Source organism: Malus domestica, chromosome 04 (assembly GCF_042453785.1).
Source record: "Malus domestica chromosome 04, GDT2T_hap1".
Taxonomy (NCBI): domain Eukaryota; kingdom Viridiplantae; phylum Streptophyta; class Magnoliopsida; order Rosales; family Rosaceae; genus Malus; species Malus domestica.
In genome coordinates this window covers 4,024,608-4,044,817 of record NC_091664.1, presented here as the reverse complement: position 1 = coordinate 4,044,817, position 20,210 = coordinate 4,024,608, and the positions used below count along the sequence as shown (strand labels likewise).

The window sequence follows — 20,210 nt, the reverse complement described above, 5'->3', positions numbered from 1 at the left end:
TTGCAATAGACCTCAAACCTGAGGTGGTAAAGTGTAATTTCCCCTATCTTATAAGATGCAATTTCGTATTCTAATCACACTAGAAAATCTTTCGATGAGAGTAAGAGGTAAATAATGGCAGAGAATCCTCGCCGGATCCTCCTTGGGATCCTCTAATCAAATTCATTCATCGTATATCGTGCGATCAATTTTTGTTAAGTACTGTTAATATTCAATTTTAAATATAAAAAATTACAATAATTTGTAACCACACAATATATAATGAACATATATGATTGGATGATTCTCAAAATCCTCACAAAAAAAATCCGGCAAGGATCCTCATGGGTAAATAATCACCACAAGCCTATTTTTGTATTAGTTAGGTGTGTTATGAACTTGTGATGTGCGTATTGGGTGACGTGTGCACAAAAAACAATCAAAAATCAACCCTAAGGCCATTTGCCGTCCTTGGATTAAAATCTAAAATCTTTAACTAAACTCCAACCTTTATGTGTTAAATTTTAAGTCCGAGATTATTAAAGAATTAATTTAAGATTCTTCAAGTAATTTTAAAAAAATTATGTAGACTATTCAAATTTAATTTTATGAATATTTTAACTTAAAAATATTTAGATTATGATAAATATTGAAAAATCACTAAACTGACACTATGAAACTCGTGGAACACTATGAAAGAATATGAAACACATGAAATAATTTTTTTTTATAATTATTTTAGCTATTTGATTTAAATTTGGATCGTTAAATCTTTTTATTACCTTTATATTATATTAGATTATATTATATCTTAACCATTGAATTCAATGAATTTATAAATATAAAACTAAAAAAAATACATATATATGGTGACCCAACCCCCTAACCAGGGGGAAATTCTGGGTTAAATTGGCCCCAAAAATGAGTTTTGGATTAAAACTCATATTTGGCCCAAGGGTTGGAGTAAGTTGTGGTAAGTTTAAAATCTAAAATTTGAGTTTTACCGTTTGAGTCTAATAATATATTAATTATACTAAGCAAGTGACATTTTAACACAATGGTGAAAAAATATTGAGCTTTTACACGACATCATCGGTTCAAATTTCGTTAGTGTTTAATATAACAGAGTCTTTCGTTTGACACAAAAAAAATAAATAAATAAATAAATGTCACTCGTTAGTGTTTAATATAACAGAGTCTTTCGTTAGTGTTTTATATATTAAATTAATGAACGGGTAGTGTTGAGTTTTGAATTTATAGTCTTTTGCTCTCACCCTTCTCTCTCTCTCTCTCTCTCTCTCTCTTTCTCCGCCCACGCCAGCCACCGTCTTTTTCTATCTCCCCTTGTCTCTCTAATTTTCCCGGAAAATCTCGGTTTTCCTGAGAAACGAAATCAGAAAAAGCAAGAAGCGCCGAGAGAGATGTTTTCCGTTAGGTCCGTAGTGCGTGGGCAGCTGAGACCGTCGGCGGTTGTGTTGTTGCATTCTTCATTTTACTCTTCCTTATCGTCGGCAGCTGCAGTTCAAGCTGAGAGAACAATCGCACAAGGCCCTAGAAATGACTGGACCCGCGACGAGATCAAGGACGTCTACGGCTCCCCTGTTCTCGATCTCCTTTTTCACGGAGTCAGTACCATTTCTTCCCCCACTTGCCTTTTTTCTTTTGATTTTTGTTATCCCCTGTTTGGTTGCCGAGAAAATGGAGAAAGTCAAGAGGAAAATGACTGTGATATATTATGCTACATTCTGAGAATGCATAATTAATTTCCGGGCCTATGTAATTATTTTATCTGACCAAATTTTGTGTTAAAATTTTTAAAAGTTTTTGGCAAATTTGGTATTGCTTAATTTTGGTATACAGTTGTTGATAGACAAGAGCAGGGTTCGGTAAAGTTAGAGTCTTTTTACAGTAGATGATAACTGTGTTAAGTTATTTCCAGCTGTAATTAGTTCTAAGGTTGTTACTGTTGGTAAAGCTAATTGAATGTGACCAGATTGAATCAATACAATACTTTTATGTGTCTTCTAAATGACTCGAGTTTCGATGCCCAGTGTTCAAATGTCCCCATACGCATTGCCCGCTTGTATAACGAACACCATAAGTTATGGCCCCTGGTGCAACAACAGGCACTAGTTTGACTCGCGCAGCCGCGGGGGTTTTGTGTGTGTGTGTGGGGGGGGGGGGGGTTTTAGTGGCAGTGGGCGGAAAAGTTGCTTTGTTACCTATTCCATTGGGAACCCCAGGGCTTAAAAAAAAAAAAAAAAAGGAAACTTTAACTTCGTGGGATGTGTGGGCACACGAGAAAGGATAAGATTGGGAATGAGGATATCCGAGGTAAAGTAGGAGTAGCCGAAATTGTAGGAAAGATGAGAGAAAATCGGCTCCGGTGATTTGGACATGTGCAAAGAAGGCCGACTGACGCTCCGGTTCGAAGATGTGACTACGGGACAGAGGTTCAGGGCCGAAGGGGTAGAGGAAGACCTAGGAAAACTTTGGAAGAGACTCTAAGAAAAGACTGAGAGTACTTGGATCTAACGGAGGACATGACACAAAACCGAGCGCAATGGCGTTCTAGGATTCATATAGCCGACCCCACTTAGTGGGAAAAGGCTTTGTTGGCAGGGAGACAGGCAACTATGGAGGTTTTCATGGTGGCCATGGTTTTGGGGAGATAAACGAGGATGGGGAAGCTATCTTGGATTTTGCAATGGCATATGATCTCTTCTTAGCCAACACCTTCTTTAAGAAGAGGGAAGAACATGTGATCACCTACAAGAGTGGGTCGTCAAAAACACAAATAGATTTTCTTCTAATGAGGAAAGGGGATCGTATAACTTGTAAGGATTGCAAAGTTATACCTGGAGAGAGTGTGGCTAATCAACATCGCTTGTTGGTGATGGATGTACATATCAAAAGAGTAAGACAAAAGAACAAAACTTGGAAGTGCCCAAGGACTAGATGGTGGAATCTAAAAGAAGAAAAACAAGTCATTTTCAAAGAGAAGGTAATCACCCAATGTGTGTGGGATAGAGAGGGGGAAGCTAGCCAAATGTGGGATTCCATGGCTAGTTGTATCCGAAAAGTAGCAAAAGAGGTATTAGGAGAGTCCAAGGGCTTTGCCCCACACCAAAAGGAATCTTGGTGGTGGAATGAGGAGGTACAAACAAAGGTGAAGGCTAAGAAGTAATGTTGTAAAGCCTTATACAAGGAGAGGACCGATGAAAATGGTGAAAGGTATAGAAAAGCGAAGCAAGAGGCGAAGAAAGCTGTCAGAGAAGCTAAGTTAGCGGCTTACGACGATATGTATAAACGACTAGATACCAAAGAAGGAGAGTTGGATATCTATAAACTATCTAGAGCAAGGGAAAAGAAGACAAGGGACCTAAACCAAGTGAGGTGCATCAAGGATGAGGATGGAAATGTTCTTGCTACAGAGAACGCGGTTAAAGACAGATGGAGAGGTTATTTTCATAATCTTTTCAATGAAGGACATGAAATGAGTGCTTCTTTAGGGGAGTTGAGTAACTCAGAAGAGTGTAGAAACTACTCTTTTTATCGTCGAATCCGGAAGGAAGAAGTGGTTGTAGCTTTGAAGAAGATGAAGCATAAAAAAGCAATAGGCCCAGACAATATACCAATCGAAGTGTGGAAACTTTTGGGAGAGACAGGTATAACATGGCTCACTGACCTTTTCAATAGGATTTTGAAAACAAAGAAGATGCCAAATGAGTGGCGAACGAGCACTTTGGTGCCTATCTACAAGAATAAGGGCGACGTACAAAATTGCATGAACTATAGGGGTATTAAGCTAATGAGTCATACAATGAAGCTCTGGGAGAGAGTCATTGAGCATAGATTGAGGCAAGAGACACGGGTTTCGGACAACCAATTCGGATTCATGCCAGGGCGCTCAACCATGGAGGCAATCTATCTCTTACGAAGATTGATGGAAAGATATAGAGATGGGAAAAAGGATTTACACATGGTCTTTATAGATTTGGAAAAAGCGTATGATAGGGTCCCAAGAGACATTCTTTGGAGGATTTTAGAGAAGAAAGGAGTACGAGTAGCATATATCCAAGCTATAAAGGATATGTATGAAGGAGCAAAGACTGCCGTAAGAACTCATGAAGGACAAACCGAAAGCTTTCCCATAACTGTAGGATTACATCAAGGCTCATCCTTAAGTCCTTACCTTTTTGCGTTGGTAATGGATGAGTTAACAGGACATATTCAAGATGATATTCCTTGGTGCATGCTTTTTGCAGACGATATAGTGTTGATAGATGAAACTCAGGAAGGGGTAAATGCAAAGCTTAACCTTTGGAGAGAAGTGTTGGAATCTAAAGGTCTTCGCCTAAGCCGATCAAAGACAGAATATATGGAATGCAAGTTCAGTGCAAATGGAGGCCAAAACGAGTTAGGGGTGAGGATCGGAGATCAAGAAATACCAAAGAGCGACCGTTTTCGTTACCTAGGATCTATCTTGCAAAAGAACGGAGAATTAGATGGAGATCTCAACCATAGAATACAAGCTGGATGGATGAAGTGGAAGAGTGCATCCGGCGTGTTGTGTGACCGCCGTATGCCACTGAAGCTCAAGGGAAAATTTTATAGGACGGCAATAAGGCCGGCGATGCTGTATGGCACAGAATGTTGGGCGGTGAAACATCAACACGTACACAAAATGGGTGTAGCGGAGATGAGGATGCTTCGTTGGATGTGTGGGCACACGAGAAAGGATAAGATTAGGAATGAGGATATCCGGGGTAAAGTAGGAGTAGCCGAAATTGAAGGAAAGATGAGAGAAAATCGGTTACGGTGGTTTGGACATGTGCAAAGAAGGCCTACTGACGCTCCGATTAGAAGATGCGACTATGGGACAGAGGTTCAGGGCCGAAGGGGTAGAGGAAGACCTAGGAAAACTTTGGAAGAGACTCTAAAAAAAGACTTAGAGTACTTGGATCTAACGAAGGACATGACACAGGATCGAGCACAATGGCGTTCTAAGATTCATATAGCCGATCCCACCCAGTGACTTGGATTTTCTAAGTCTCCAACCGAGAAGTTTTCCTCACTCGGGAAATTAAGGGAACACTACCCCAACCTACATGCTCCACTCAGAAAGCTTCAACATACAAGCTTCAACAAAAGAAAATTCAAAGAACTTAGCGAAGAAGGCTTTGGTGTATTTAACACAATACGTTGAAATGAAGGAAAGCTTATTTATTGATATCCCCGATAAGCTACAAATATGTACATATACATGAGTCAAAATAAACACACAAGAGGGAGCCTTCACAAAGGTTGCTTAGGAGAAGTCTCAGCAGTCGGTAGAGCCCCAGAAAGAGAAGGCACCGGAGGGGGATCATTTGGAGCCTCAATACTGGACATAACCCTAGAAGGAGGAGGCATCAGAGGTTGATCATTCGGAGCTTCATTACGCGGTACAGCCCCAGAAGACGAAGGCAATAAATGTCTTTGGAACAAACCCATAAATCTCTGATGATCAAGTAAAACCTGACCATCAGTTTCCTTCATCTGGTCAAGCTTCCTCTTCATGTTTGTAGCATAGTCATGTGCGAGCCGGTGCAACTGTTTATTCTCATGCTTGAGCCCTCTAATCTCCTGTTTGAGACTCATCACTTCAGCCGCCAATGATTCAACTTGGCGGGTTCGAGCAAATAGGCGTTGGGCCATATTAGACACAGAACCTGCACACTGAACACTGAGAGCCAGCGAATCCTTAACAGCTAACTCATCAGACCGTTTGGAAAGTAGTCTGTTATCTTTGGGAGTGAGAAGGTTCCTGGCCACCACCGCAGCGGTCATATCATTCTTCATCACGGAATCCCCAACGGTAAGAGGACCAGTAGGGGAGACGAAGGATGGGCGCCATATGTTGTCTGGAGAAGGCGGGGTTGCCTCTTCAACAAGGTTCAAGTCAAAACGACGGTCGGAGGGGCCAGACATTTTCAAAGGTGTTGAAGAGAGAAGAGGTCGGACAAATCAAGATCTTAGAAGTGCAAGAATGAAGCTTCTACTGGTGGAGATTCAAGTGTGCTTTGGAACTTAATGCCAGCCCCTATAAAAATCTGCACTCGATGGAGCTTCAGAAATCGAAGAGGCGCCTGCTCAGAAATCGAAGAGGCGTTTGCTTTCTCAAAAGCTGGGCTGCTTAGAGATCACGAGGGTTGATCTCAGAAATCGAAGAGGCGTTTGCTTTCTCAAAAGTTGGGCTGCTCAAAGACCACGAAGGCCGACCTCAGAAATCGAAGAAGCGCTCGCTTTCTCAAAAGCTGGGCTCCCCAGAGACCACGAGGGCTGATCTCAGAAATCGAAGAAGCACCTACTTTTCCAGCCTTGTCAGCACCTGTCACATGCACACTCAGTTTTGCGGAAATTATGGGCATTCTGTCGAAGACTTCTGGGGAAGTAGAAAACACATGAATCTAACTGTTCAATCACCCACTTCCCACACGCAACAATAGCTCATGGGTACCACAGATAACTTTGCCAAAGTTCTCTGCCAAAGTTGAGCACGTGAAGCTTGCAGCTCCCACTACATCGTTCTGACCAAGAAGGGTAAAAGAATAGCAAAGAAACAGCACTAACAAAGTTTAGACCCATAAATTTTGAAGGTCTAGCTACCATATTATTACCCACAAGGGTAAAGGAACAGTACCACTGCTGGATAATTGGAAAGTCCCTGTGTGTCAACCTCTGTGCTTCGTGGCAAGGTAGACTAGCAAACATGCCCAACTTTTACTCACATTCGAGAAAACACTCCCAACAAGATTGCTTGCTCCAAAATTGAAGAGGCACCGCCCTCCGAATCTCGAGAGCCAGACTCCCAACATGATTACTTTCTCAAAAATCGAAGAGACACTGCTCCCCGAATCTTCGAGAGCCAGACCCCCAGCATGATTGCTTTCTCAAAAATCGATGAGGCATCGTTCTCCGAATCAATCGAAGAGGCGCTCGCTTTCTCCAAAGCTGGGCTGCTCAGAGACCACGAGGGCCGATCTCAGAAATCGAAGAGGCACCTACTTTTCTAGCCTTGTCAGCACCTGTCACACGCACACTCAGCTTTGCAGAAATTATGGGCATTCTGTCGAAGACTTCTGGTGAAGTAGAAAGCACATGAATCTTACTGTTCAATCACTCACTTCCCACACGCAACAATAGCTCATGGGTACCACAGATAACTTTGCCAAAGTTCTCTGCCAAAGTTGAGCACGTGAAGCTTGCAGCTCCCACTACATCGCTCTGACCAAGAAAGGTAAAAGAATAGCAAAGAAACAGCACTAACAAAGTTTAGACACATAAATTTTGAAGGTCTAGCTACCATATTATTACCCACAAGGGTAAAGGAACAGTACCACTGCTGGATAATTGGAAAGTCCCTGTGTGTCAACCTCTGTGCTTCGTGGCAAGGTAGACTAGCAAACATGCCCAACCTTTACTCACATTCGAGAAAACACTCCCAACAAGATTGCTTGCTCCAAAATCGAAGAGGCACCGTCCTCCGAATCTCGAGAGCCAGACTCCCAACATGACTACTTTCTCAAAAGCGAAGAGAGGGTAAAGGAACAGTACCATTGCTGGATAATTGGAAAGTCCCTGTGTGTCAACCTTTGTGCTTCGTGGCAAGGTAGACTAGCAAACATGCCCAACCTTTACTCACATTCGAGACAACACTCCCAACAGGATTGCTTGCTCAAAAATCGAAGAGGCACCGCCCCCCGAATCTCGAGAGCCAGACTTCCAACATGATTACTTCCTCAAAAATCGAAGACACTGCTCTCCGAATCTCGAGAGCCAGACCCCCAGCATGATTGCTTTCTCAAAAATCGAAGAGGCATCGTTCTCCGAATCTCGAGAGCCAGATACCACAGACCACTTTTTCAAAGTGCTCTGACAGAGTTAAAACATGTGAAATTGGCAGCTCCCACTACCGTGCTATGACCAAGCAGGGTAAAGGAATAGCATTACTACTTGTTGTTAGGGAGACTCCTATATATTTCGACCTCCATCCCCAACGGACAGGCAGACCTGCAAAAATGCTCAACCCTTCATCATATCTGAGAGGGCACTCCCAACGAAGCCTTTCGAAATATTCAGCTTTCTTTCCCCCCGATAATACCTCTGCAAACAAGCTATACTAGAGCAAGAATATCTCATATCATCAGGGTTAAAAGCAAGAGTATCCCATATCATGCTTTTTCCCTGTCTTTTCCTTTGGCCTTGTTTTTACCTGCAAGACAAGGAGAAAGAGAGCAATCAGTCAGCACTTGGAATCAAGCTTCCAGCCAGGAACTGACTGCCTGGAACCCCTTACCTGATTACTTACCTGGCATTGCTCTCGAGTACTCATCTTCAACATCTTATGTTTCCAGGGAAGATTCCGCATCTGCTTGAGGAACAGATAGGGCAAGTGTGAAGGATACAAGGAAGCATGTGGAGACAAGCATATCAGCACACGTGCCGATACATCCATTACTCTGCCAAAAGCAAAAGTATCCCATATCAGCAGGGTGGAACGTACTCTAGATTTGATGGACTTGTTTTGACCCTCAAATTCTTCAGTCGGCCTTATACTCTGGAGGAAACCAGAAAACCCTCCAGCTCAGTTCAAGAATAAGCCTGTGGAAAGTTACTTCTTCAAAAGCAAAAGTATCCCATATCATCTCTTCTCATTTTTCTTCTCTTTATCCTTCATGCTGCTGCAAGATGGGGAGAAGGTGAACAATCAGTCGGAGCTTTGATTGCTTACCTTGTCTGTCACCTCTTTCAGCAGACCCCCTAGCTCGGCGACTTGGGGAACTCCTACTACATGGTTTGTATCGCGCTTGACCAAGCCTGAAACTACAAGTAAGCTTCAAGTGAAATTGATACATTACCTTGTGCATCTCCACCAGTTAAAGATACCATCCTGGATGGAGGAAGAGTACTTCCAGAGAAGATGCCACATCTACCTATGAGACAGAAAAGGCAAGTCAAGACGACACCACACTCCGATACTTAGAAGTTTCGTGATTACGAGATCATTCTCCCACAATATTTCCTAATGTCATTTGTACTAAATCATTCACTTGTACTCACTAAAGGAGAGCTTGAACCTATGTACTTGTGTAAACCCTTCACAATTAATGAAAACTCTTCTATTCCTTGGACGTAGCCAATCTGGGTGAACCACGTACATCTTGTGTTTGCTTTCCTATCTCTATCCATTTATATACTTATCCACACTAATGACCGGAGCAATCTAGCGAAGATCACAAAAAGCGACCGTTTTCGCTACCTAGGATCTATCTTGCAAGAGAACGGAGAATTAGATGGAGATCTCAACCATAGAATACAAGCTGGATGGATGAAGGGTAAGAGTGCATCCGGCGTGTTGTGTGACCGTCGTAGGCCACTGAAGCTCAAGGGAAAATTTTATAGGACGGCAATAAGGCCAGCGATGTTGTATGACACAGAATGTTGGGCGGTGAAGCATCAACACGTACACAAAATGGGTGTAGCGGAGATGAGGATGCTTCGTGGGATGTGTGGGCACACGAGAAAGGATAAGATTGGGAATGAGGATATCCGAGGTAAAGTAGGAGTAGCCGAAATTGTAGGAAAGATGAGAGAAAATCGGCTCCGGTGATTTGGACATGTGCAAAGAAGGCCGACTGACGCTCCGGTTCGAAGATGTGACTACGGGACAGAGGTTCAGGGCCGAAGGGGTAGAGGAAGACCTAGGAAAACTTTGGAAGAGACTCTAAGAAAAGACTGAGAGTACTTGGATCTAACGGAGGACATGACACAAAACCGAGCGCAATGGCGTTCTAGGATTCATATAGCCGACCCCACTTAGTGGGAAAAGGCTTTGTTGTTGTTGTTGTTGTTGTTGTTAAAACTTAAAGTTTTCAAGCCATTTTCATTAGTTTTTCTTAAAAAAAAAGTTTTAAAAAAACTAATGAAAAAGACTTGAAAATTTTGAGTTTTACGAAAAAGACAAAAAGGTGTTGTAAGTAATAGTATCAGGATTGACTTTTTAGATTAAAAATGTGGTTTTTCGTTAAAGTGAACAATAATACTGAAAGTTTTTCATTAAAGTTACCATGAAGTTTTGGTTCTAGTTCACTGTCAAATGTGTGGACTGCCGAGTGGTTTGGTAAATATTTTATTTTATTTTTTTTTAATTTGAAAAGCAATATCCTTTTTGGGTTCTTCGTCCATTTCTTTGAAAGCAATATACTTTTTGGTTTCTTCGCCCAATTCTTTGTCTTGAATTCTTGTTTTTCTACAATCTCATTATGCTAGGTGTTATACTGAAGAACTGACTCTCGTGTTTTCAGGCTCAAGTTCATAGACACGCTCATAATTTTAGGGAAGTGCAGCAGTGTACTCTCCTCTCTATAAAGACGGGTGGATGTAGTGAGGATTGCTCATATTGTCCTCAATCCTCCAGGTATGACACAGGACTCAAGGCCCAAAAGCTTATGACAAAGGATGCTGTCATGGAAGCAGCACAAAGGGTCAGTTTCTTATTCTTGTGGCTTTACCTTGCATTTAAGAGTTAACACTATATTAACATCCCTAAGCGTTACAACTTTTGTCATGCTTGAACGGGAATGTGTGTTCTAAATGTATTATTAAAAGATTGCATTAGTTTGACCTACAATAACTAATCTTATCATTTATATTTATTCAATGAAAAAGAAATTTAAGGACTGTAGCTGAAGTTGCAGAACTGCTGATGCACTTGGTGCTAAATAGAAACATCATCGTTGAAAATGTTATAAGATGTTATACTAAGTGGTTAAATTATCTAAAGCTTATAAAGAATGTGTGAGTGGAAGGATGTGTGTCAGGAAAGCAATTACAGACAACAACAACAACAACAACAAAGCCTTTTCCCACTAAGTGGGGTCGGCTATATGAATCCTAGAACGCCATTGCGCTCGGTTTTGTGTCATGTCCTCCGTTAGATCCAAGTACTCTAAGTCTTTTCTTAGAGTCTCTTCCAAAGTTTTCCTAGGTCTTCCTCTACCCCTTTGGCCCTGAACCTCTGTCCCGTAGTCACATCTTCGAACCGGAGCGTCAGTCGGCCTTCTTTGCACATGTCCAAATCATCGGAGCCAATTTTCTCTCATCTTTCCTACAATTTCGGCTACTCCTACTTTACCTCGGATATCCTCATTCCCAATCTTATCCTTTCTCGTGTGCCCACACATCCCACGAAGCATCCTCATCTCCGCTACACCCATTTTGTGTACATGTTGATGCTTCACCGCCCAACATTCTGTGCCATACAACATCGTTGGCCTTATTGCCGTCCTATAAAATTTTCCCTTGAGCTTCAGTGGCCTACGACGGTCACACAACACGCCGGATGCACTCTTACACTTCATCCATCCAGCTCGTATTCTATGGTTGAGATCTCCATCTAATTCTCCGTTCTCTTGCAAGATAGATCCTAGGTAGTGAAAACGGTCGCTTTTTGTGATCTTCGCTAGATTGCTCCGGTCATTAGTGTGGATAAGTATATAAATGGATAGAGATAGGAAAGCAAACACAAGATGTACGTGGTTCACCCAGATTGGCTACGTCCACGGAATAGAAGAGTTCTCATTAATTGTGAAGGGTTTACACAAGTACATAGGTTCAAGCTCTCCTTTAGTGAGTACAAGTGACATTAGGAAATATTGTGGGAGAATGATCTCGTAATCACGAAACTTCTAAGTATCGGAGTGTGGTGTCGTCTTGACTTGCCTTATCTGTCTCATAGGTAGATGTGACATCTTCTCTGGAAGTACTCTTCCTCCATCCAGGGGTGGTATCTTTAACTGGTGGAGATGCACAAGGTAATGTATCAATTTCACTTGAAGCTTACTTGTAGTCTCAAGCTTGGTCAAGCGCGATACAAACCATGTAGTAGGAGTCCCCCAAGTCGCCGAGCTAGGGGGTCTGCTGAAAGAGGTGACAGACAAGGTAAGCAATCAGAGCTCCGACTGATTGTTCACCTTCTCCCCATCTTGCAGCAGCATGAAGGATAAAGAGAAGAAAAATGAGAAGAGATGATATGAGATACTTTTGCTTTTGAAGAAGTAACTTTCCACAGGCTTATTCTTGAACTGAGCTGGAGGGTTTTCTGGTTTCCTCCAGAGTATAAGGCCGACTGAAGAATTTGAGGGTCAAAACAAGTCCATCAAATCTAGAGTACGTTCCACCCTGCTGATATGAGATACTTTTGCTTTTGACAGAGTAATGGATGTATCGGCACGTGTGCTGTTACGCTTGTCTCCACATGCTTCCTTGTATCCTTCGCACTTGCCCTATCTGTTCCTCAAGCAGATGCGGAATCTTCCCTGGAAACATAAGATGTTGAAGATGAGTACTCGAGAGCAATGCCAGGTAAGTAATCAGGTAAGGGGTTCCAGGCAGTCAGTTCCTGGCTGGAAGCTTGATTCCAAGTGCTGACTGATTGCTCTCTTTCTCCTTGTCTTGCAGGTAAAAACAAGGTCAAAGGAAAAAACAGGGAAAAAACATGATATGGGATACTCTTGGTTTTAACCCTGATGATATGAGATATTCTTGCTCTAGTATAGCTTGTTTGCAGAGGTATTATCGGGGGGAAAGAAAGCTGAATATTTCGAAAGGCTTCGTTGGGAGTGCCCTCTCAGATATGATGAAGGGTTGAGCATTTTTGCAGGTCTGCCTGTCCGTTGGGGATGGAGGTCGACATATATAGGAGTCTCCCTAACAACAAGTAGTAATGCTATTCCTTTACCCTGCTTGGTCATAGCACGGTAGTGGGAGCTGCCAGTTTCACATGTTTTAACTCTGTCAGAGCACTTTGAAAAAGTGGTCTGTGGTATCTGGCTCTCGAGATTCGGAGAACGATGCCTCTTCGATTTTTGAGAAAGCAATCATGCTGGGGGTCTGGCTCTCGAGATTCGTAGAGCAGTGTCTCTTCGATTTTTGAGGAAGTAATCATGTTGGGAGTCTGGCTCTCGAGATTCGGAGGACGGTGCCTCTTCGATTTTGGAGCAAGCAATCCTGTTGGGAGTGTTGTCTCGAATGTGAGTAAAGGTTGGGCATGTTTGCTAGTCTACCTTGCCACGAAGCACAAAGGTTGACACACATGGACTTTCCAATTATCCAGCAATGGTACTGTTCCTTTACCCTCTCTTCGCTTTTGAGAGAGTAGTCATGTTGGGAGTCTGGCTCTCGAGATTCGGAGGACGGTGCCTCTTCGATTTTGGAGCAAGCAATCTTGTTGGGAGTGTTTTCTCGAAAGTGAGTAAAGGTTGGGCATGTTTGCTAGTCTACCTTGCCACGAAGCACAGAGGTTGACACACAGGGACTTTCCAATTATCCAGCAGTGGTACTGTTCCTTTACCCTTGTGGGTAATAATATGGTAGCTAGACCTTCAAAATTTATGTGTCTAAACTTTGTTAGTGCTGTTTCTTTGCTATTCTTTTACCTTTCTTGGTCAGAGCGATGTAGTGGGAGCTGCAAGCTTCACGTGCTCAACTTTGGCAGAGAACTTTGGCAAAGTTATCTGTGGTACCCATGAGCTATGGTTGCGTGTGGGAAGTGGGTGATTGAACAGTAAGATTCATGTGCTTTCTACTTCACCAGAAGTCTTCGACAGAATGCCCATAATTTCTGCAAAGCTGAGTGTGCGTGTGACAGATGCTGACAAGGCTAGAAAAGTAGGTGCCTCTTCGATTTCTGAGATCGGCCCTCGTGGTCTCTGAGCAGCCCAGCTTTTGAGAAAGCGAGCGCCTCTTCGATTGATTCGGAGAACGATGCCTCATCGATTTTTGAGAAAGCAATCATGCTGGGGGTCTGGCTCTCGAAGATTCGGGGAGCAGTGTCTCTTCGATTTTTGAGAAAGTAATCACGTTGGGAGTCTGGCTCTCGAGATTCGGAGGGCGGTGCCTCTTCGATTTTGGAGCAAGCAATCTTGTTGGGAGTGTTTTCTCGAATGTGAGTAAAGGTTGGGCATGTTTGCTAGTCTACCTTGCCACGAAGCACAGAGGTTGACACACAGAGACTTTCCAATTATCCAGCAATGGTACTGTTCCTTTACCCTCTCTTCGATTTTTAAGAAAGTAGTCATGTTGGGAGTCTGGCTCTCGAGATTCGGAGGACGGTGCCTCTTCGATTTTGGAGCAAGCAATCTTATTGGGAGTGTTTTCTCGAATGTGAGTAAAGGTTGGGCATGTTTGCTAGTCTACCTTGCCACGAAGCACAGAGGTTGACACACAGGGACTTTCCAATTATCCAGCAGTGGTACTGTTCCTTTACCCTTGTGGGTAATAATATGGTAGCTAGACCTTCAAAATTTATGGGTCTAAACTTTGTTAGTGCTGTTTCTTTGCTATTCTTTTACCCTTCTTGGTCAGAGCGATGTAGTGGGAGCTGCAAGCTTCACGTGCTCAACTTTGGCAGAGAACTTTGGCAAAGTTATCTGTGGTACCCATGAGCTATTGTTGCATGTGGGAAGTGGGTGATTGAACAGTAAGATTCATGTGTTTTCTACTTCACCAGAAGTCTTCGACAGAATGCCCATAATTTCTGCAAAGCTGAGTGTGCGTGTGACGGGTGCTGACAAGGCTGGAAAAGTAGGTGCCTCTTCGATTTCTGAGATCGGCTCTCGTGGTCTCTGGGGAGCCCAGCTTTTGAGAAAGCGAGCGCCTCTTCGATTTCTGAGATCGGCCTTCGTCGTCTTTGAGCAGCCCAACTTTTGAGAAAGCAAACGCCTCTTCGATTTCTGAGATCAACCCTCGTGATCTCTAAGCAGCCCAGCTTTTGAGAAAGCAAACGCCTCTTCGATTTCTGAGCAGGCGCCTCTTCGATTTCTGAAGCTCCGTCGAGTGCAGATTTTTATAGAGGCTGGCATTAAGTTCCAAAGCACACTTGAATCTCCACCAGTAGAAGCTTCATTCTTGCACTTCTAAGATCTTAATTTGTCCGACCTCTTCTCTCTTCAACACCTTTGAAAATGTCTGGCCCCTCCGACCGTCGTTTTGACTTGAACCTTGTTGAAGAGGCAGCCCCGCCTTCTCCAGACAACATATGGCGCCCATCCTTCGTCTCCCCTACTGGTCCTCTTACCGTTGGGGATTCCGTGATGAAGAATGATATGACCGCTGCGGTGGTGGCCAGGAACCTTCTCACTCCCAAAGATAACAGACTACTTTCCAAACGGTCTGATGAGTTAGCTGTTAAGGATTCGCTGGCTCTCAGTGTTCAGTGTGCAGGTTCTGTGTCTAATATGGCCCAACGCCTATTTGCTCGAACCCGCCAAGTTGAATCCTTGGCGGCTGAAGTGATGAGTCTCAAACAGGAGATTAGAGGGCTCAAGCATGAGAATAAACAGTTGCACCGGCTCGCACATGACTATGCTACAAACATGAAGAGGAAGCTTGACCAGATGAAGGAAACTGATGGTCAGGTTTTACTTGATCATCAGAGATTTGTGGGTTTGTTCCAAAGGCATTTATTGCCTTCGTCTTCTGGGGCTGTACCGCGTAATGAAGCTCCGAATGATCAACCTCTGATGCCTCCTCCTTCTAGGGTTCTGTCCAGTACGGAGGCTCCAAATGATTCCCCTCCGGTGCCTTCTCTTTCTGGGGCTCTACCGACTGCTGAGACTTCTCCTAAGCAACCTTTGTGAAGGCTCCGTCTTGTGTGTTTATTTTGACTCATGTATATGTACATATTTGTAGCTGATCGGGGATATCAATAAATAAGCTTTCCTTCATTTCAACGTATTGTGTTAAATACACCAAAGCCTTCTTCGCTAAGTTCTTTGAATTTTCTTTTGTTGAAGCTTGTATGTTGAAGCTTTCTGAGTGGAGCATGTAGGTTGGGGTAGTGTTCCCTTAATTTCCCGAGTGAGGAAAACTTCTCGGTTGGAGACTTGGAAAATCCAAGTCACTGAGTGGGATTGGCTATATGAATCTTAGAACGCCATTGTGCTCGATCCTGTGTCATGTCCTTCGTTAGATCCAAGTACTCTAAGTCTTTTCTTAGAGTCTCTTCCAAAGTTTTCCTAGGTCTTCCTCTACCCCTTCGGCCCTGAACCTCTGTCCCATAGTCGCATCTTCTAATCGGAGCGTCAGTAGGCCTTCTTTGCACATGTCCAAACCACCGTAACCGATTTTCTCTCATCTTTCCTTCAATTTCGGCTACTCCTACTTTACCCCGGATATCCTCATTCCTAATCTTATCCTTTCTCGTGTGCCCACACATCCAACGAAGCATCCTCATCTCCGCTACACCCATTTTGTGTACGTGTTGATGTTTCACCGCCCAACATTCTGTGCCATACAGCATCGCCGGCCTTATTGCCGTCCTATAAAATTTTCCCTCGAGCTTCAATGGCATACGGCGGTCACACAACACGCCGGATGCACTCTTCCACTTCATCCATCCAGCTTGTATTCTATGGTTGAGATCTCCATCTAATTCTCCGTTCTTTTGCAAGATAGATCCTAGATAACGAAAACGGTCGCTTTTTGGTATTTCTTGATCTCCGATCCTCACCCCTAACTCGTTTTGGCCTCCATTTGCACTGAACTTGCACTCCATATATTCTGTCTTTGATCGGCTTAGGCGAAGACCTTTAGATTCCAACACTTCTCTCCAAAGGTTAAGCTTTGCATTTACCCCTTCCTGAGTTTCATCTATCAACACTATATCGTCTGCGAAAAGCATACACCAAGGAATATCATCTTGAATATGTCCTGTTAACTCATCCATTACCAACGCAAAAAGGTAAGGACTTAAGGATGAGCCTTGATGTAATCCTACAGTTATGGGAAAGCTTTCGGTTTGTCCTTCATGAGTTCTTACGGCAGTCTTTGCTCCTTCATACATATCCTTTATAGCTTGGATATATGCTACTCGTACTCCTTTCTTCTCTAAAATCCTCCAAAGAATGTCTCTTGGGACCCTATCATACGCTTTTTCCAAATCTATAAAGACCATGTGTAAATCCTTTTTCCCATCTCTATATCTTTCCATCAATCTTCGTAAGAGATAGATTGCCTCCATGGTTGAGCGCCCTGGCATGAACCCGAATTGGTTGTCCGAAACCCGTGTCTCTTTCCTCAATCTATGCTCAATGACTCTCTCCCAGAGCTTCATTGTATGACTCATTAGCTTAATACCCCTATAGTTCATGCAATTTTTTACATCGCCCTTATTCTTGTAGATAGGTACATACATTGGTCCTTGATTCTAGTAATGCTTGTTATGCAACCGTGAATATTTGCTCTTATGGCTGAATCATTGAATATCATAGATGATTGGCTTTTGCACATGATCATCTGATTTTTGCATCACAGATATTCCTCTAGGACCATAGTGTCAGCAACATTAAACTTATATCCTTGGAGTTCGGAGTCATGAACTTAACTGTGCAATTCATACCTTCTTGCCCATTTAAACACTTGTTGCATTCAGGGGTTATTTTGTTAAAACTTTTGGTAGTAGATTTTCTCCTTTAAAATCATGATAATACTTCTCATTTAAATTTTGATTCCTCCAAAAACTGCTTTTGAGTACTATTAGTGGCACACTTGTTGTAGAGTGGAACAATACTCAACCTTACCAATTGTATATTGGTCTCAAGTTGTCCATTCCCTTCTTCACCTGCAGAAATGATTTGTCATGATTTGTCAGACTATTTATGATTTCCTGCTTGTGAATTAATTAGATTTGGAGTCAAAGATGTCCTAATTTTTAAAGCCATTATTTGGCAGGCAAAAGAGGCTGGAAGCACACGGTTTTGCATGGGTGCTGCCTGGAGGGATACAATAGGAAGAAAGACAAACTTTAACCAGATCCTTGAATATGTAAAAGACATAAGGTAATAAAACATTTTATATTGCGTTCAGTATAGAAAGACGGATTTCATTACATTTTATAGGGTCCAATTTTTCTTTCTCTGCATTATTGTCATCTTGCTTTGCACCATATTTTGGTTTTGTACAACGGTTGACTTATGTTGATACACATTCCAGGGGTATGGGAATGGAGGTCTGCTGCACCTTAGGCATGATAGAAAAGCAACAAGCTTTGAAACTCAAAGAAGCAGGCCTGACAGCTTATAATCACAATCTTGACACCTCTAGGGAATATTACCCGAATATCATTACCACAAGGACCTATGATGAGCGCTTGGAAACCATTAAGCATGTCCGGGATGCAGGAATTAATGTGTGTTCAGGTAAAATCTGTTTTTTACCGTTGAATACAATTGCATGCATCAATTCTAGAAGTCAATAGTTGTTGAGCCTAATTCATGTGATAGATTCTTTCTTCTTCTCCAAACCTAATAGTGTAAAACACATCTGTTAAAAGTAAACAGGGGAAGAAATTCTGACTTGTTTTTGGCTTTTTGGGTCCATAATTAAAATGGAAAGGATTGGTCTCCTATCTATGGTTACATACTTGCATACTAAGCTCTCAGCGGTGTTGTTTTAATTTGTTGGCTTTTGTTGTTAGAACATTTGTACCAAAGGCATATGTTCAAACATATTTGTTTGTCCTCCTTTATGCATGGTTTTTACTGAACTTGCAAGTTACTCACATATTTCACGAATTAAAGCCACGCTAGTTTTCAGAATATGTATGAAATGGAATTTCAAAAGCTTTGAGTTTTCATTCTTGTAAATATTTTTGCTAAAGAGCTTTCCAGTTCAGCTTGTATTAACCAGTTAACTTCCACAGCAGCCTGATTTCTAAGTACTTATATAAGTTCGCTCAGAATTTTACTGAGCTGAAGAAATTAAACATCCCTAAAATGTTTACTTTTGACTTTGAAAGGTAGCTATGCTGGTTTTATTTATAATCTCCTAATGATGCAATGGTCTTTTAGATATACAATCTCCTAATTATGCAAAGGGGTTTTGTCCAGATATATTGCCCTTTTCTATCCTATCAGTATCTCCCATTTTATAGCACCTTTTGAATTTTTTTGACAATTTTAATCATAAACTTTTTAGAATATAATTTCCTATGAGTTGGAATCATATGGTAATTACCATCAGTTTGTCGCGCCAATTTTAAACATTTTAGTGCTCGTCGTCAACATTTTCAAATATGTTGAGGAAACTAAGAATGGATATTACGTGGACGGTACGGTTTAGCTTGTTTATTTTATTATGAAATAGGAGGAATAATAGGACTTGGAGAAGCAGAGGAGGATCGAGTTGGTTTGCTGCATACATTAGCAACACTCCCAACTCACCCAGAAAGCGTCCCCATCAATGCACTGGTTTCAGTGAAAGGAACACCTCTTCAAGATCAAAAGGTTAGTCTGCATTGTTTAACTCTAAACTTGGAAGTACAGGTTGTAGCAATAACTGTTGATATCCTTTGATGGTTCGAATTTCTTTGTAATCATAGCGACTAGAGCCATCAATCATCATGCCAGTTGCATTTGCTAAATTCTATTGATGTTCCAAGACTCAAGTAGCTTAACATAATTGATGTTGCTGTCTTTGTTCAGCCAGTTGAAATCTGGGAGATGATACGGATGATTGCCACAGCACGTATAGTCATGCCAAATGCAATGGTCAGATTGTCAGCTGGCAGAGTTAAGTTCTCTATGCCCGAGCAGGCATTGTGTTTTCTTGCCGGGGCAAATTCAATATTCACTGGGGAGAAGCTATTGACTACACCGAACAACGATTTTGATGCTGATCAACTCATGTTCAAGATGCTTGGTTTGATTCCAAAAGCTCCTAGTTTCTCTGATGAACCAGCAAACGCAGCGTGTGAGGCAGCGGCTTGTGAGGAAGCTGTTTCCAGTTCAGGCTGAAAATGCCTAATACAAGGAAAGTGTTGGTCTGTAATTTCTTACATTTTTCATCTTAGTTTTTAGCTGAAAGAAGTGTACTCAAAACGAATTCACTTTGCAAATAAAAGCGAAACTTGGGCGCTTTTTGTTTTTTTTTTTTAGTACATCGATATTTTTACACTAAGAGGAAATGAAGTTTGGTTAAGCCACATAAAAGTGAAACCTAGGCTTAAACCCTGCGCAAGAAAGGCATCTCTAAAAAAGTTATGATGAAAAGGCTTTTCTCTAACATGAAATGACAATGAAGGCCATAATTTTTTGGATCCAGTCGAAATCCGTGTAATAATTCAGTAGCCAGCAATCGAAAATCCTTCCGAGTATTCAGTAGCTTTCTATAGATTGAGCGATTTTAGG

The 20,210-nt window shown here is 42.1% G+C and overlaps 1 protein-coding gene across 1 annotated transcript; it reads left to right on the top strand.

Moving 5' to 3' along the window:
• Nucleotides 1-1,193: 1,193 nt before the first annotated feature.
• Nucleotides 1,194-19,939, top strand: LOC103435437 (biotin synthase, mitochondrial). Its single transcript, XM_029100892.2, has 6 exons — nucleotides 1,194-1,604; nucleotides 10,329-10,508; nucleotides 17,755-17,861; nucleotides 18,016-18,221; nucleotides 19,168-19,307; nucleotides 19,506-19,939. Exons 1-6 carry the CDS (start codon nucleotides 1,401-1,403, stop codon nucleotides 19,815-19,817), a joined length of 1,149 nt encoding a protein of 382 aa, XP_028956725.1. The 5' UTR covers nucleotides 1,194-1,400; the 3' UTR covers nucleotides 19,818-19,939.
• The last annotated feature ends 271 nt before the right edge of the window (nucleotides 19,940-20,210 follow it).

What these genes read in the sequence shown, in the direction of transcription:
- LOC103435437 (XM_029100892.2), top strand. Translation starts at nt 1,401, where the DNA reads ATGTTTTCCGTTAGGTCCGTAGTGCGTGGGCAGCTGAGACCGTCGGCG. An exon ending in TCATGGAAGCAGCACAAAGG is followed by an intron (nt 10,509 to 17,754) that starts GTCAGTTTCTTA and finishes ATTATTTGGCAG; the next exon opens with GCAAAAGAGGCTGGAAGCAC. An exon ending in AGGAATTAATGTGTGTTCAG is followed by an intron (nt 18,222 to 19,167) that starts GTAAAATCTGTT and finishes ATTATGAAATAG; the next exon opens with GAGGAATAATAGGACTTGGA.